Below are 18,832 nucleotides of genomic sequence, written 5' to 3'. Positions count from 1 at the left end.
TATTCCTAAATCATTACAGAAGGCTGACAGTGTCTATATTAGGAACTCTAACTACTGATTGTGTCTTGTTATAGAATAAGATAATCAGATAATCATGGAGAGCTGCTTAAATGTGAATTTCCTGTTATTTAAAGACCTCAAACATAATTCAGCACATCTAGTTGGCATCAGATCCACTGCAGATCACGAATCACGTACCCCAATCCATTTCTCAACCAGACCAGTTTCAGTTTAGTTTGATGTAGGGAGGATGTTAAAGGGTTGTGACAGGGTTATGTAGCCTAGCAGAGGCTTTCTCCCTGTGGCTTCATAGTCCTGCTGCTTTACTTCCATGAGGTGAATGAGCACCACATAAATGCCATGTGACATCTGAGGAAGTCGAGCCACCACTCAGTCCGTTAGTGTTCCGACAAACGTTTGCAGGCTGCTCGAAATGTTAGCCAGGTGAAACAAAGGGAGAATTTTCAACCAAGTGGAAAGCGTCAGAAAGGCTGGTGGCTGTTATAAATCACCCACAATGAAGTGAATTGCATTCTGTTCTTATTCAGTCTGAAGTTTTTAAGAGGTTACGGCAGTCTCCACTCCAGTTAGCGATCATAAGAGAGCCGCACCGCTGCCTCATGTTCCTCCTTTCTGACATAGATACCCTTTCACAAGCAGTGTGCATTTTGCATGCAGCCATTATAGTTAGCAGAATCTAATAATGTGTAAATACTTGCCTTTTATGAAGCGTAGAAATCAATTTGGCTGGAAGTTAGCCTTTTTCTACCTGGGCTGTTGTGCGTTTTTATCAAGGAGAGGTTGTGTGGGTCATGATATACACTGCTAAAAATTAAGACTCCAAAGGGGTGTTTTGAAGTGATGCCATAGAAGAACCATTTTTGGTTCCCAAAGAGCCTTTCAGTAAACAGTTCTTAAAAGAATCATTTTGAAGAACATTTAATAAATTCATTTTAAAGAACCTTTTTTCACTATAAAGAACCTTTTCTGCATTTAAAAGGTTCCATGGATGTTCAAGGTTCTTCATGGAGCCTTTGTTTTTATCAACACTCTTAAAAATAAAAGTGCTTTAAAAGGTTCTTCACAGCGATGCCATAGAAGAACCATTTTTGGTTCCACAAAGAACCATTCCTTCAAAGATTCTTTAAAGAACCATCTCTTTCTAAACTTTTTATGATCTGAAGAACCTTCTTTCACCACAAAGAACCTTTTGTGAAACAGAAAGGTTCTTTAGATGTTAAAGGTTCTTTATGGAAACAATTAGACAAAAAACTTTCTTCTGTGAACTCCTAAAAATAAAGGCTCCAAAGGGGTGTTTTTGCAGTGATGCCATAGAAAACCCATTTTTTGTTCCCTAAATCTTTTTTTAGCTTTCAGTAAACAGTTCTTAAAAGAACCAATTTGTGGAACATATAAAAAAAATCTAAAGAACCTTTTCTGAATTTGAATGTTCAAGGTTCTTCATGGAACCATTAATGCTAATAAAGAACCTTTATTTTTAAGAGTGTAGCTGAAGATATTTAGCATATAAAGTGCTTAGGATGTATTTATTAAAACATTGATAGACTAATTAAATGGAAAAGGCAGGACAATTGACTATTAATGCACTTTGTAAAGATATGTTTTGATGCTGTCTCTTCCTGGTTTTTCTACAGTGTTTATAATACTTTATATGCAAACTATTTCTATGCAATATTTCATGTAATATTCCAGCACCCCGAGAAAATCACATCCAGCCCAACAGGCAACTCTGTTCCTGAGAGTCTTAGCTTGTGCACAATAAAAGAATAAATAGGATTTATGAAGACTGTAGAGAGCAAAATTGTTGCAATGCATCAGTGAGAATGTTCTAACAGTTTTGCATTATTAGAATTTAAATGACTTTCTTTTAGCCGCTTTGTGTTCGTTGATTCTTATCTAAGTAATCCCAGTCTCCTTTTTGCAATTCGCGTTCCCAGTAATGTTAATTAGCATAGCGCCAGACAGAGAGAAAGAGAGCGAGAGAATGCAAGCAGGCTGCGGAAGAAAGAGAAAAAAACTATTGTTTGATGTAGTCAACACATTGCTTGTTAGACTAAAGTTGGTTAAATCGCATTTGTTGGTACAAAAACAGATGTCGCCCTTGTTTAATGTTCATTCCTTTGAAACACGAGGTGAACGGCCTGAAACCTTTATAAAACCATCCCTTAACAACATTTTCCTTAAGAAGAAAAGGGTTTCAGTGCAGACTGTTGTTGTATCCAACAGTTGATTTATAGGCGACTATTTGCAGTGACTTATTGAGTGCACACGTGTAGATGTGTTTTGGTATACACAGTGGTCTCACAAACAAGGGACTTGCGGTGCAGGAAACATCCTGTAAAAGACAGGAATAAGAAACATTTGCACACAGGTTGATCCTGTTTATCTATGACAGGTGTGTGCAGTAAACACAAATCTCCATGGATTCCTGCATTGGACACAGGGACAGCGCTAAGGCCAGACGATGCTCTGTCTTTGGGTTTATAGTCCGTAATGATTTAAACAATGCACACACGATCAGCCAAACACAACGTTTCTCACATACTTCACGATTTGAGGTGTGCAGAAGCTAATTATTGAACTTTGATTGATTAAAATGGGGTTATGCACTCAAAAATAAAAATTTAGTTTTCATTTTAAACCTATGACTTATTATTATTCTGCCTTACCAAAAGAAGAAACAACATTGGACACCATTGACTTTCTCTGACATTGGTGTTTAAAAGACAATTAATATTAAGTAATATAATTGATTTAACTGCACTGAAACTGTTGGATGAGAATAAAAGTTGAACTGAATTGGTTAATGTAGAACTGCTTTATAGCTAAATCAAATTTGTTTCATAATTGTTGAACTTTGCAACATTGACACTGTTATTGAGCTGAATTGAAACAACATTTGTTTAAAGACAATATATGTGACCCTGGACCACAAAACCAGTCTTAAGTAGCACAGTATATTTGTAGTAACAGCTAAAAATACATTGTATGGGTCAAAATTTTGACCCATACTCAAATTTGAAAGATATTTTGTACATGAATATATCAAAACCTAATTTTTGATAAGGAATATGCATTGCTAAGGAATTAATTTGGACAACTTTAAAGGCGATTTTCTCAATATTTCGATTTTTTTTTGCACAATTAGATTCAAGATTTTCGAATATTTGTATCTCGGGCAAATATTGTCCTATCCTAACAAACCATACATCATATTTATTGTTTTATTCCTTTCAGGTGATATATAAATCTCAATTTCTTAAAATTTACACTTCTGATTGGTTTTGTGGTCCAGGGTCACATATATATGCATTAATATTATCGATTTAATCAGATGAGAACTAAATTGAACTGAATATTGGCACTATTGTCTTCTTCTGTAGAGCTGCTTTACAGCTCAAATTTATTACTTTTTTTTAAATAGTTGATTAATTTTATTAACACTGTTACATTCCAGTTTATAAAAGAACAGTTCACTTCCAGAGCAAAAAATTATAGATAATTCACTCACTCCCTTGTCATCCAAGATGTTCATGTCTTTCTTTCTTTCTTCAGTCAATAAGAAATTGAGAAACATGATTTATCTCCATATAATGGACTTCAATGGTGCCTGTGTGAACTTCCAAAATGCAGTTTAAATGCAGCTTCAAAGGGCTCTAAACAATCCCAACCGAGGAAGAAGCGACCAAAGCGATCGGTCATTTTCGAAACAAACTGACAATTCATATACTTTTTAACCTAAAACGCTTGTCTTGTCTATGTCCGCGTGAACTATTAGGGTATTTCAAAAAACTCCCATCTCATTTTCTTCCCCAACTTCAAAAACATTCTACATCGCTGCGGAAGTACCAGCCCACTGTTTACAAAAGGTAAAACAGCGATTTTTGAAGTTGTAGAAGAAAACGAGATGGATTTTATCGACATACCCTAACTGTATTGACCCGGAATACACAGATTACGCATGCGCAATGCAGAGATGAGACAAGACAAGCAATTGAGGTTAAAAATTATATAAATTGTCAATTTGTTTAAAAAATTAACGATCTTTTTGCTAGATAAGACCCTTCTTTCTCGGCTGGGATCGTTTAGAGCCATTTGAAGCTGCATTTAAACTGCATTTTGGAAGTTCAAACTTGAAGGGAACAACTTAAATCCACTTTATGGAGATAATTCCTGAAATGTTTGCCTCAAGAAACATAATTTCTTTACGACTAAAGAAAGAATGACATGAACATCTTGAATGACAAAGGGGTGAGTAAATTATCTGTCATTTTTTGTTCTGAAAGTGAACTAATCCTTTAATTTGAAGCTGCTTTGAAGGTTTGTATCATAGAAAGCGCTATTAAATAAATGTAACTTGACATCACTGTATGAGAAAAGTACAGAAAAGAGACATTATTTTAAAAATATCTTTTGTGTTCACAGAAGGAAAAAATGATACAGGTTTAGAAAAAAATAGAGAAAAATAAAATGCATGATTTTAATTTTTGAGTGAACGGCCCCTTGCATTCGAACGCATAAAATAAAACTGTATTACTTTTTAAATGTTTTTATCCTTATTTCAAAGTGTTTATCCTATGTCGGCCCCATTGTTTGAGCATTCTCCCTAAGAACTGCTGTCAGTGGACGGTGCTGAAGTTCTTCCTCATGTGGTTTTGGTGTGGGCTGGATGAAAACCGTCTCAGTGGAGGAATTAGGCTGGATTGCAGACAGCGAGAGTGGGAATCTGGGACTGTTCAAGGTGACTTTGTGATTGGGTTCCAAATCCAGCTCAGAGGGTACGACTGGAGCGACCCAGAAAACACACACACATATACATAATCTCAGCAAGGCGCTATGATGACGCATCCCTCGGTGCTATGAAACAGAACTGTATTGATTTAGCCATATTGGGCTTAATGTTTAACTTGATAGAGTTAACTCGTGCACCTCTGTGACGCCACGTTGCTTTCAAAAGCAGCAAATTCACTTAGACAGATATGCTGCACAGGCTGCTGGTGTGATTAAGGCAGACTGGAGTCTTCGCCGAGCACATGGTAAAGCCACAAGATCTGCTGGCTGCGTCGTAAGTGCTCTGACCACAGGGATGCAGGCGGCTCACTGAGAACGATGTATCCCAAATCTCTTTATGAATTGTCATAGCATTATGCATCTTATGCATGTGCAGAGATTAGTTTATGTGTGAGGATGAGAGATCAAACATGAAGCCAGAGAAGGTATTTAAAGCAATACAAGTTTGCTTTTACATGTGCCTGTAGAAAAATTGCAAATAAAATCTCTATGTATCGATGAGATTAAATTAAGTTTTTCTTAAAGCTTTTGCAAAAATTTACTTTTTGGGCTATTTCACATCTATAACTTGTCTTTTTTCAGATTGGTGAAAAGAAAACATCCAAAATACACTTTTAAGTACACTTTATCTGTTTACACCTGTAGATTTAATTTACAATACATAAAGTCAAACCAAAATTTATTCAGACGGCTTCAACATTTCTCACATTATCAAGGTTTATTTGCTATAGTTTAGAAAATGACAATAAAATATGACAAGAACTTAGAGTTAAACTGTGTCAGCACAAATGCATCTTGATAATGTCGGATAACTTTGATGGTATGTAATGCATTAAAATTTTTTGGTATGACAATATTTACACAACTATCAATACTATGTTGACCAGTTACCAATCAATGCTTAATTTTGTTCAGTCTGTGGTGTAAAAGATATCATTAGCAATGAAAGAAAAAAAAAACTCTTAAGCAAATCACAAGTCAAAGTGTCTGAATATTTTTTTTTTATCAGTTTTACTTATTTTTGGGGTATAATATGTCACAGTTTACTTTACTTTGCTATCCTTACTTACATAAATTAACTATAGTGTCAAAAAATTATATCTGGTGTCTGAATAATTTTGGATTTGACTGTATCTTAATTTTTAAAAATGAGCTTTTTTTTCTCCTTCACTCTTTTTCTCCAGAAATCTCCATGCACATACACCAAACTTTACAGTTTTATTCCAGTGTATATTCTGAAGGTTTTTACAGAGGGTTTTGTTCATTTATGATTTGATTTATATTGCATTATTACTAAAAACATTTAGTCAAAATTCAAAAATTTAAAATTCAAAAATTCAAAATTCTGAATTTTCTCTGTAAAAAACTTTAATATATCAACAAAATAAAACAAGAATTTTGAACTTGACCATCTTGTTCAGATTTCTCTTGTGGAAATATATCCAAATACATGCATATTTGTGACCCTGGACCATAAAAACAGTCATAAGGATAAATTTTTCTAAATGTATAAAAATGTATGTATGTTTGTTAGGATAGGACAATATTTGGCCGAGATACAACTATTTAAAAATCTGGAATCTGAGGGTGCAAAAAATCTAAATATTGAGAAAATAGTTTTAAAAGTTGTCCAAATAAAGTTCTTAGAAATGCATATTACTAAGTTTTAATATATATACAGTAGGAAATTTACAAAATATCTTTATTGAACCTTGATATCCTAAAAATCAGAATGTTTTTTGGCATAAAAGAAAGATCGATAATTTTGACCCATACAATGTATATATTTCTGGCTATTGCTACAAGTATACCCATGCTACTTAAGACTACATTGATGCTTATTATTTTACCCTATTTACCTGCGATGTGATAATAAAGTTATGTTTTTTTACAGAGGGGATTTTGTATATCTCTTTATATCATGCCATAAATCAGAAAATACTGACAACAGACAGAAAAAAAATCAGTTTTTAAGAATAAAATGTTATATAAATCAGGCGAATATTATGCACTTTAGTAAAAACCTTGAGGAAGTTTGGTGTATATAAGTGTTGCTGAAGTGGAAGAAACCTCACAGCCTTTTAAGAAATAAAATGCAATTGAAATCTATTGAAATCTACAGATGAAATAGATAAACTAAACACTTCAAATGTATTTGGGTGTTTTCTTTCCACTATTCTGAAAGAAGACATGGTATGGAAGCAAAACCTCAAAACTGACCAGTTCATGAAAAACTACAAAAATCTACTAAATGTTCTTTGCTGATGTCATCTGCACTTTGCAGCAAAGAAAGAAGGTGGAGGCCTTCAGGAAGAAAGGATGAAGGGGTGGAAACCAGGGTTCAGAGGTCAAGGGTCAGGAGGCACAGCGGAGCGGGACACTTTTGGGTCGGTGGGGGAAGGACACAAACTTCTTACGTTCTTCATAACCTGTTTGTCCGATTCCCAGTAGGGGATCAGTTCGAATCCCAAGCTTCTTTAGGATGCGAGACCATCTTTTATCTGTCTGCAACACCAGGTTTAGGCTCAGGACAGGCAGAGGGGGTGAAGCGTCTCCTCCTAAACCCTTTGAGAGGATGACGGTCGGGTGGGGGTTTCACTTTCTGAGAGCGTAAGAAAGAAAGATTCGAATCCGATGCTTGACAGATGGGTAAGAGTCATCTTTAGTCGCATCAAACGTTGGTGAGCCATTGAAGTCATCTGAATGAGATGCTAGCTGTTAGTGGCCTGACAGTTTTGCACATGGACAATGTAAGCAACGCTTTGTAAGAAAGGGCCAGTGAGTGTGTGTGTGTGTGTGTGTGTGTGTGTGTGTGTGTGTGTGTGTGTGTGTGTGTGTGTGTGTGTGTGTGTGTGTTTTGTAGAGTGTGTCTGCGGTGTCGTTGCATCAGAATAGAGTGTGTCCTTGTGTGCGTACCATGAAAGTGGAGCTCTTAAAGGCATGTTTAAAAAGGGACGCCCACTCTTTGTGGACACTTTTCAGCCTGGTGTATTGAGAGGCCTTTGTCTCCACCTTTCATCTGGACGCACAATGGACCGGCCCGTTTTAAACACAACGGTAGATGAACTGCCCTGACAGTGTATTAAACGCGGATGAATTGCCAGTGCATGGCATAGATCAATGTCCTCCAACCTTTCACATACGCAGGGCTCCGGTGTTGTTCCTGCGAAATAGAGCGGGCTGCTTTCAGAGACGCTAATTATATTCATGTTTTGATGGAGGAGAAGCCTCCCTTTAAAATGTGCAAATTGTCCTCGTTTCAAGACGACTGTCTGAAGTCAGTCTGGTTTGAATGGACGTTTATTTTGGTTGGACGTAAACAAAAAAAGTATTTTAACACATTTTGCCTTTAAGGAACAAGTGTTTTTTTTTTTTTTTTTTTTGCCATTTGAGTGCCTCTAGTGGTAGTAAAATGACACACTTTACCTTTAATCCTGCTGTTTTAATAAAATAGTTCCTCCAATTGTGTTAGGGGTCTGCCACTGAATAAAAAATAACAAAAAGGTTATTGCTTCTTGTTCACACAGTGTCTCACAATTCTGATTTTTTTTTTTCTCAGAATTGTGTGATACAAACTCGGAATTCTGACTTTTTTTTCTCAGAATTGTGAGATATAACTCATAATTATGTGAATATATCAGACTTTTTTTTCCCTCAGAACTGAACTTTATAACTCGCAATTGCGAGTTTGTATCTCTCAAGGAAAAAAAATCTGAATTGCGAGATACACAATTGTGAGAAAAAAAGTCAGAAAAAAAGGTAATTGTGACTTTTTATCTCACAATTCTGACTTTGTATTTTGGAATTCTGACTTTATAACTCAGAGTTCTGAGTTTATATGACACAATTTTGAGAAAAAAAAAACTCAGAATTGCAAGATAAAAAATTACAATTGTCTTTTTTTATTGTTTATTCTGTGGTGGAAACAAGCTTCCATATCATATTGGCCCTAAATTATAAATTATAAAATATATACTTCATATTTGTGACCCTAAATCACAAAACCATTCTTAGCAATGCATCTAATCAAATTTTTTTATATATATTTATGGTAGGAAATGAACAAAATATCTTCATGGAACACAAACTTTACTTAATATCCTAATGATTTTTGGCATTAAAGAAAAATCTATAATTTTGATCCATACAATGTATTGTTGACTATTGCTACAAATATACCCATGCTACTTATGACTGGTTTTGTGGTCCAGGGTCACATATAGTACTATATATTGCTTTAAATGAGTATGCCGTATGTATGTAAAAAAATATGGATATAAATGCATATCCAATTTAATGTAGTGTTTCTGTTTTGTTTTTTTTATCACTCTTCGTGATGATTTTTAGTCAATTGCATGGAAACCAGTGGGATTTAGTTTGACCGTTGACACTACCATATGCACAAAGTTTGTGCAGCCTTTCCAAAACACATATTCATGACACTAAATGAGAAAAAAAACAGGAACAATCAAATAGTTTAAGTAATTTCAAGTAGTTTAAGTGTGGGTCAAATTGACTTGCACACGAAAGGAAATCAAGCAAATTTTTGTCCATAAAGTGATTTTTACGGAAGCTCAAAATCAATCAAATATTTCATTCAAGTATTATAGCTTTATCTGAAGCAGTATGTTAAAGATGTGACAGATGTCTCTGTGGGTTCGTGTCCGTGTGTGTGTTCAGACTATACCACAGTAAAAGTCCTCTAGACTCTCTTTTAAGTATGCGACAGGTAGATAAACATACTCAAGATGTCTGCAGAGGAGATGTGTGGGCTACCTCTGACCTGTTTACGACCTCTCGTCTCTGATGGCAGCTCAGAGCGGCCTGTTTATACAGATCACAGCTTTAGCCACTTAACTAGAACAACAGGGACCTCAGCATGTGCTAAGAGGCAGTTTCCCATGAGGACGCGCTCTCCGCCACACACATGCCCATGAACCTGTCTGGAAGACTGCTGGTTGCTTTCAACTGCATGTTATGTGAATGAAATCTAGCTTAGAAATGGTTATTTCTTCTTTTCTTCTAAACGCATTTTTTATCTTTTGTTAGGTCTGGTTTAGTAACCGAAGAGCAAGGTGGCGCAAACAAGCAGGAGCAAATCAGCTGGCAGCATTCAACCATTTGTTGCCCGGAGGGTTTCCACCAACTGGCATGCCAACCTTACCCACCTATCAGCTTCCAGAGTCGACGTATCCCAGCACCACTCTCTCGCAAGGTAGTATACAGTAATGAATAGGAATGCACTGAATGTTCGGCAACCGAAATTATTTGGCCAAAAATAGCAAAGAAAGTTATTTTGGTGTTTGGCCAAATAAGCGAAAAGGCCGAATAAATTATACCGAACAATGACGTGACACGATCAAATAGAGGTGCACACTAATGCAGCAAACATGTCGGCAGTGTGGAAGCATTTAAAACTCTCCAAGAAACCATTAGTAAATAAACTACAGAACGTTATGTTGTCTAATACACGCACAAATTGTATTTATTCTGACATTGCTGCACAAGCTCGATAGCCAGGGTTCAAAGTCCAAAGCGCAAGGAAAATCTGCTGTTTCTGAGAATCATTCATAAATCTGCATAAAGTAGTACTGAGGTCTTCTTGTGGGTTTCCGCCAAAATAAAAGTCAACATTCATAAATGTTAGCATTGTGATTTTACTGTTGTTCTGTAAAATAAAATAAAAAAGTGAGACAAAAATAATGGCAACAATCATTACAACAGCTCTATTAATACATTTATTATAACATTCTCCTTTGCTCAGCACGGCTGCATTTGTTTGTACATTAAAAACACATGCCTGATTCAAGAAGGGGGTCTTAAAAATGGCCAAAGAATATTATTTTACTAACTTACTAATTAAATTGTGATTTGTTGGTAGGCTATAATGTCTACATAAATGGTAAAAATGTTCAGTGTTAAGTAAATACCTAAATCGTTGTTTTGTAATTGATTTTTTATTTCTGAAAAGCAAGACAAAACTGTAAAAAGCACATTTTGGCTATTTAATTTATGCAATGGTGAAAAAAATTGTAAAAATACATAGGGGGAAAACACGAAAAACCATGTTCGGTAATCGGTCTTCGGCCTTTGGCCCAGTGTTTAATTTTATTCGGCTTAGGTCAAGAATTTTCATTTCGGTGCATCCCTAGTAATAAACATAAACCTCTATACACTCTTAAAAATAAAGGTGCTTTAAAAGGTTCTTCACAGCGATGCCATAGAAGAACCATCTTTTTCTTACCTTTTAATATCCTGAAGAACAATTTTTCGCCAAAAAAGAACCTTTTGTGAAACAGAAAGGTTCTTCAGATGTTCAAGGTTCTTTATGGAACCATTTAGACAAAAAGGTTCTTCTGTGGCATCATGAAGCACCTTTATTTTTAAGAGTGTAGATACAAACTAAGATTCAAAAGGTTTTTTGTTTGTTTGTTTGCAAGCATGCATTGGTCAAAAGTGACAGTAAAGACATGTATAATGGTCCAAAAAATTTTAATTTCTAATAAACGCTGTTCTTTTGAGCTTTCTGTTCATCAGTGTTTTCAACACTGTTCATAACAAATGTTTCTTGAGCAGCAAATCAGCATATTAGAATGATTTTTGAAGGATCATGTGATGCTGAAGACACAGAAACGTTGCTGAAAATTCAACTTTACATCACTAAAATAAAATGGTCTCATAATTTCTGTTTGTGTTTCAGATGGCAGCAGTACGTTGCACCGGCCGCAGCCTCTGCCGCCTTCCTCCATGCACCAGGGCGGGCTCTCGGCTGACAGTAGCTCCGCCTACGGCCTCTCATCCAACCGCCACACCTTCTCCAGCTATTCAGAAACTTTTATGAGCCCGTCAGCTTCAAGCAACCACATGAATCCCGTGAGCAACGGCCTCTCGCCACAGGTTAGTGCAGAGGCCTCTTTCTAATGTGGCCCGCTGAATGAATGCCAGCACGGTTCAGAGATCAAGAACGCTGTGGAGTTAAGCTAGCTTGTGTAGAAACAGATTATTTTTGCACTGATAGTGTATTTTTTTCTTAGTTTGCTTAGTTTTTTCCTAGTCTGAAAACATAATTAGAATTAATTCCACTTTAAATGTTGCTTTGGTCACTAATGAAGTAAAGCATTACAGAATATTATTTGTGCACATGAGAGTAAGTAGGAATTGCTTTGTTTTGCATTCATCTCTTAGTATGTGGATTTGTTGTTTGGATTTGTGTTGCTGTGGTTGTGTTTTTGCAAGAAATTCCCAGTTATCCTCTTTGGTCCCTATTAATGAGCATTTAGAGTGACTTTCAGCAGAAATGGTTCTGTGTTAAATACCCAGCATTAAAAAATAATGCGTATTGATGGAAATCGCATGTAAGGAGTGAATTATACACAATTATCCATCAATACTGGGCAGTCTTGCCGACCCTCACCAACAAGATGTGGCTAACAAGCATAAAATAAGATTGAAATGGTGTGTAAAGAGTTGAAAATGAATTTCAATGCTGCATTTGTCCACAATTACCCTTTCGTTCACACATGTTTTATTGGGGGTTTCCTTTTCTCTCCCCTGCTCTCTCAAAGCAGATTGAGAAACATTCTCGGTATTACCCTCTTTTTTTTTCCAGAGAAGAAAGAATTAAGGATTTGGTGACAAAAAAGAGCTTTTCCCCTCGTAACTACAACGTCGGAAGGATAACATGGGCGTCTTACAGTGAGAGAGATTGTTAATCGTGGCACAGGGGCTTTGAGCACTAATGCCTTCGCTCCAAACCTCCGTAAATACCAGCAGACATGGAGGTCTTTTTTCTATTAATGGGAGCATTTAACACTGGCGACGGAAACGCTGCTTCTTGCTTAAACACTTTCTCTTAATAAATAATAAATGTTTTTTTTTTTTTTTTTGTCTAATGCTGGGGGTTGGGTCTACAGGCTTTAAATGGAGGAAAAATATATTTAAATTTTTCATGACTGCTATGTTTTGAATTTTTTTTAAGCACTTCAATATACTGCTACTTAAAAGTTTAAATGTTTGTTTTGATAGTTTGGTGCTTTTATAAATTAATATAAATTGGTCTTACATATGGATTCTTCAAAAAAGAAATAATAATATTTTTATGTATTTAATATATGCAAATAATACATTTTTATTTATTAATATGGGTTTGACTAGATAGTGAAGGACAAGTGTGCAAAATGCATTTCAATGCATTTCAATGCCAAATTGCATCTTGTTGTGTTATTTCTTAGTTACTATACTATATACTATACTATACTATAGTATACTATACTATAACTATATAATAATAATTTTATTACATAATTAATATTTTATTACAATATTAATTGTCATAATAGTAATAATAATAATAATAATAATAATAATAATGATTATTATTATTATTATTATTATTATTATTATTATTATTATTATTATTATTATACAAGCAAAATATCAGTGTTTGTTTTTATATTTGGGATTTTTTTTATATTAGAAATAGTAGTTTTAATCAGAATAACTGACCAAATGTCAGATTATGATTTTTTTTAAATGAATAATAATAAAAAGAATACCTTTATTATATATTTAATAATAATTAATCAATATAATTAATCAATAACAATATTTATTATTATTATTACCAAAAAATGTCAGTGTTTGTTTTTATATTTAGGATTTTTTCAATATTAGAAATAGTGGTTTTAATCACAGTAACTTACAAAATGTCAGATTATGATTTTTATCAAATAAATAAATAATATTTTTTTTTATTATATAATTAATAATAATTAATGGATATAATCAATCAATAACAATATGTATTATTATTATTATTATTATTATTATTATTATTATTATTATTACTAGTAGCAGTATTACCCGCACAAAATATCACATTTTTTATTTTATTTTTGGGATTCTTTATATTATGAATAGTGGTTTTAATAACAATAACATAATGTAAAGTTATGTTTTTTATAAAAAAAAATTATTAATAATTAATTAATATAATTAATCAATACCAATATGTTTTAATTTTATTATTATTATTATTATTATTATTATCCAAACAAAATGTCAGTGTTTGTTTTTATATTTGTGATTATTTTAAATATTAGGAATAGTGGTTTTAATCACAATAACTGACAGAATGTCAAATTATGATTTTAAGTTAATAATAATATTTGTAATAATAATTAATTAATAATAATTCATTGATATAATTAATCAATAACAATATGTATTATTATTATTATTATTATTATTATTATTATTATTATTATTATAAGTAGTAGTAGTATTACCCACATGTTGTTTTTAATATAATTTCCACTATTTTAACGGAAAATAATAATAATTAAGAATAAGTGTGTTGAAACTTTTTTTGACTGGTAGTATATATTATAATATTTTTATAATAAAATGTATTATTTTTCAACATTTGTACATGCTTAAGAAGGCGTTTGACAAAACAAAATTGTATTTTTAATTTTCTTTATTTTTTCGGATAACTTCTATCTCTCCATGTGTCTTGTGTCCATATGGGAGAGTCATTGTGAAGAGATAAATGTAGTTTCTGACAGGAGAGACAGAGTTCAGTCACAATTCAAACTGTCTGCACAACCACAGCAGGTTTCACACGGAAAACCCTCATCTCTGTTTCACAAGGTGCAAGAGCATCTGCTGAGGTCATAACAGACATCACTTAACCCCACTCCCCAACTCTGATTCATTCACAGCTCACAGTTCAGCTAATGTACGACAATATATGATAAAATAAATATTTATTCATAACATATATATATATATATAAAATCATTTATAAACAGCGTTTGGGGTAACGGATTACAAGTAACGCAAGTTACATAATAATATTTTTTTTTTCCAAGTTACTAGTGAAGTAATGCATTACTTTTTAATTGACAAGAAAATATGTGAGTTACTTTTTCAAATAAGTAAAAGCTTGATTAAAAGTGCTAAGAGAAATTGTGAATAAGATGTTACTTTAGTTCTAGAATAAATGTGAACATGCATTAATTCATCTCACTCACTAAAAAAACAGATACAGTATTCTTCAAAATGAATAAAAACAGTGAAATTCAACGCAAACCTGACATAATTAAATATGTTAAATAATACAAATATCCTTTATATGTATTTAATCCCATTTTATTAACCGATGTCTTTGCTGCCGACCTTTGATGATCCAATTCATCCATACTAATAAGCAAAGATAATCTAACATTTGTTTTCCTTTTTTTTTTTTTTATTGCTGAACGTTTTTCTTCTTCTGCGGTCTACTGTACAGACGTAAATTTACTTTTCTCTAAGCTTGAGGCTTTTGGTGTGAAAAGGCTTTTACATTTGCCAGAAATAGAACTTTTTATATTAAAAACAAACAAGCAAGCCCTGCCCAGATTTCAAAAGTAATGCAAAAGTAACGTAACACATTACTTTCCATAAAAAGATACTTTTTAAAGCAGTAACTCAATATTGTAATGCATTACTTTTAAAAGTAACTTTCCCCAACATTGTTTATAAAAGCAAGGTTGAGGTTGTATGTCAGTCGTTTAGTAAAAGAAAGCTGGCTGTTCAGTGCAAAGTAACTGCCTTAGTAACACTTTCCCTTTCCAAAACATCAGATGTCACCTTGCCCCCTCTGACACGGGCAAAAAATGCATTTCTTATTTTTTAGATCAAAGATAACTCCTTTATATTGGACCTTCACAGACAACACCTGTCTGAAGGAGATAGGCGCATGTGTTCAGACGAAAGACCTATTTCACCTATTTCTGCTTTTGATGGGCTGCTGGTTTCTGGTAAAGATTGACCAAAATGTGGCTCTAAATAGGTTGTGGTGGCCGAGTGGCGGGCAGTAATGGACTCCTGCTGATCTCAGCACAGGTGTTGGTGTAACCCATCCAGACAGAGCGCATTTTCCCATTACGGGCCAGTAGAAAAGCCATCCACCAGCGCTTGTTGTCGTCGTAGTTCTTGATTATAAGTTTAGGCTGGTCTGGGAGTGATGCGGTGTCAGATGGGGTCTATTAGGCATTGCTCGGCTGGTCTGCAGGTATGTTTTTGGGTTGAGGTGAGCCGTATCGCCCTATTTCATTTTGTCGCACAGTGGGTGATGGATAAGGACGTGTACTCTAGGAGATGTTGTGGAAAAAACTATTTTTCCTTTGCTTCCTTTGGATAGAAGACATAAATTCTTCAGCTGTGTTTATTCTACGAATAAGTTACATGATTATATATTTTGTCCCGATGACCCTTTAAATAGCCATACTGAGATAGCTCAAGTCTCCATGATACCCCTCAATGTCCCATAACCAAGCAGAAAATCTCTAATTGATGTTATCTAGACAAAAGAAGGCAGAAGTTTCCTGTTTCTCTGCAGAGGGGAATTAAGAGACTATCAGCGCCAGAGATGGAGCTAGAGCTGCTAGACCACTGAACGTGATGTCAGGTGCTCATGTTGCTATTATGACTGTCTAAATGGGTTTTTAAGAGTGGTCCTGGGAAATGTGTTCTTGGCAGAGGCGTTTGAGGTGGATTCCACTGCTCTGCCTGACAGGGACACCTGCTGGGAGAGAGAGGAAAACAACAGGGCTCTGCAAAACCACAGACAGCTTTCCTAATGAAAATGAAAAAATTTATGAGATTTTTTTTTTTTTTTCTCAAATAGTTTGTTCATTTTATTTTATTGTTGGCCTACAAGGGATACCATGGTTTCGCAGCCATTTTTAATATTTTTTTTTTATCAAAGTACAGCAAAAAACAGTACAATTTTGAAATATTTTTGCTATTTAAAATAACTGTTTTCTTTTCTAATATTTTTTAAAATGTAATTTATTCATAATGTTACAAATGATTTCTACTTCAGTTAAATGCTGTTCTTCTGAACCTCCTGTTCATTCAAAGAAAATTTCACTCAGCTGTTTTCAACATAAAAATAATAAATGTTTTTTTGAGCAGCAAATCAGAATATTAGAATGATTTCTGAAGGACCATGTGACTGGAGTAATGATGCTAAAAATTCAGCTTTGAAATCACAGGAATATATACATTTTAAAATATATTCAAATAGAAAACAGTAAATTATGTTAATAGATTTAAACTATACTTACTACGATATATGAACAGAACCAGTCATGGGGGTCAATTTAAGACAATAATAAGACAATATTTGGCTGAGATACAACTATTCGAGTATCTAGAATCTGAAGGGGCAAAAAAATATTGAGAAAATCAACTTTAAAGTTGTCCAAATGAAGTTTTGATATATTTACAGTAGAAAATATACAAAATATCTTCATGGAACATAATCTTTACATAATATCTTAAAGATTTTTGGCATAAAAGAAAAATCGATCATTTTGACCCATACGATGTATTGTTGGCTATTGCTACAAATATACTGTACCTGTGTATTATTAAAATATGGAAATATGATACTTTGACATATAATACCATGGTGTTTACAAACAATACCATGGTATTACCACAGCACTTGACCATGGTAGTCTAAGTGGTATTACTTTTACCAGTAGTTGCAGAGAGAATTTTAATGTGATTACAGTTTTTTACAGATGCTAGGACACATTTCTCAATACTTAGGTCACTTTTGCAAAACTCTTCACACAATTCTCCTAACCGACTTTCAGCTTGGCAAAGCAGTTCATTTCACATTCAAAATGCACTACAACTACCAAAACACTTTATTCAGGTCTCAAATAAACTCATTCTTCCAGAACACCAGCAAACAGCCAACAAACACACTTTGTCACCCACAAAACAATGACCTAAAAAACACTAACAACATGTAGCATTACACAGTGTTTTCTTGTGTAAAACAAGGACACATCTCTCTTTATAATTGCAATATATATTGTATATATCAGACATGATGCAGAGTTCATCAATATTTTATGTCGTTTATTTATTTTTATTTTTTTGCACTAAGTAATTCCAAAATACAAGAATTTGTATACACACCATCCACTGATACAGATACAATAGTAATGCTAATCTACTGCATTTTTAGATTTGAAATATGTTTCAATAAAATATTGCTGTTGAATTTTGCTGTCTTATTCAGTTTTGCATTATGTTATTGTTTTGAACATAAGTTTAACAGTTTTGAAAACAGTATATGTAAGCATGTGCAAAATGTACTGTATGTACAAAGATTTTTGGCAGTTGTTGTGTCTGAGTGAGAAAAGAATTCATGAAATTTGAGAGATGTAGTCATTGAATGCATTTTGTGCCAAAAACAATGATAATTGATCCTCAGTTTAGCCCACAAAGACTTCTGTTGTGCTCACTGTGTGAAGAGTTTTGCAAAAGTGACCTAAGTATTGAGAAATGTGTCCTAGCGTCTGTAAAAAACTGTAAATCATATATATAACACTTGTGCGTGTAACTACAGCAGGAAGCAGAAGTAGCTTGTGTGTGTGTGTGTGTGTGTGTGTGTGTGTGTGTGTGTGTGTGTGTGTGTGTGTGTGTGTGTAAAAGTGAGCCGTGGGAGTGTGTTTGTGCTGTGGAATGAGGCTTTCCTCACGGACGGACTGATGGATGAGTGCGTAGGGCAGCGCACACGAGCGGGGTTGGGTCTCGCCACCGGAGGGATCAGAGAGAAAAACGGCGCTCACCCGAGCCTCCCTTTGATCCCTGTCCCCGGGCCTGCTCGCCTGCACCGTACCGCACAGCATAGCGCGCTAACACCAGCCCTCGCCAACCGCGGCTCGCGACTGTCAGACAGAGATAAGCGCGGAGAAGCTTCAACCCTCTCCCTCTTCCATTAGTCCTTCTCGGAAAAAAAAGGGGATGAATTACGTTTAAGAACCCTGTGCTGGCGTCGACTAAAAAGGAAAGAAACCTACCTCAGAAATTTCAAGTGCTCGCTTCTCTTGCCGTCTCCCTCGCCTCGCAGTTTTGACAAGACATTAGGCACGTGAATATCAATGAGCCGCGGAGACTCATGTAGTCCCACACATTATTAAAAACTTGTGCATTAAGCCGCAGACTGGGCACC

The 18,832-nt window shown here is 34.5% G+C and overlaps 1 protein-coding gene across 2 annotated transcripts in view; it reads left to right on the top strand.

The window, feature by feature from the left end:
• pax7a (paired box 7a) overlaps positions 1-18,832 on the top strand; it is a 73,432-nt gene that overhangs the window by 26,503 nt on the left and 28,097 nt on the right. For both annotated transcript variants that reach the window (XM_073826312.1, XM_073826311.1), the window contains exons 6-7: positions 9,862-10,027; positions 11,513-11,709. In XM_073826312.1, coding sequence (XP_073682413.1) covers positions 9,862-10,027; positions 11,513-11,709 — 363 coding nt within the window. The remainder of the gene's footprint in view (positions 1-9,861; positions 10,028-11,512; positions 11,710-18,832) is intronic.

The sequence above is a fragment of the Garra rufa genome, chromosome 20, assembly GCF_049309525.1.
Source record: "Garra rufa chromosome 20, GarRuf1.0, whole genome shotgun sequence".
NCBI lineage: Eukaryota > Metazoa > Chordata > Actinopteri > Cypriniformes > Cyprinidae > Garra > Garra rufa.
This window is presented reverse-complemented; position numbering and strand designations above follow the sequence as displayed.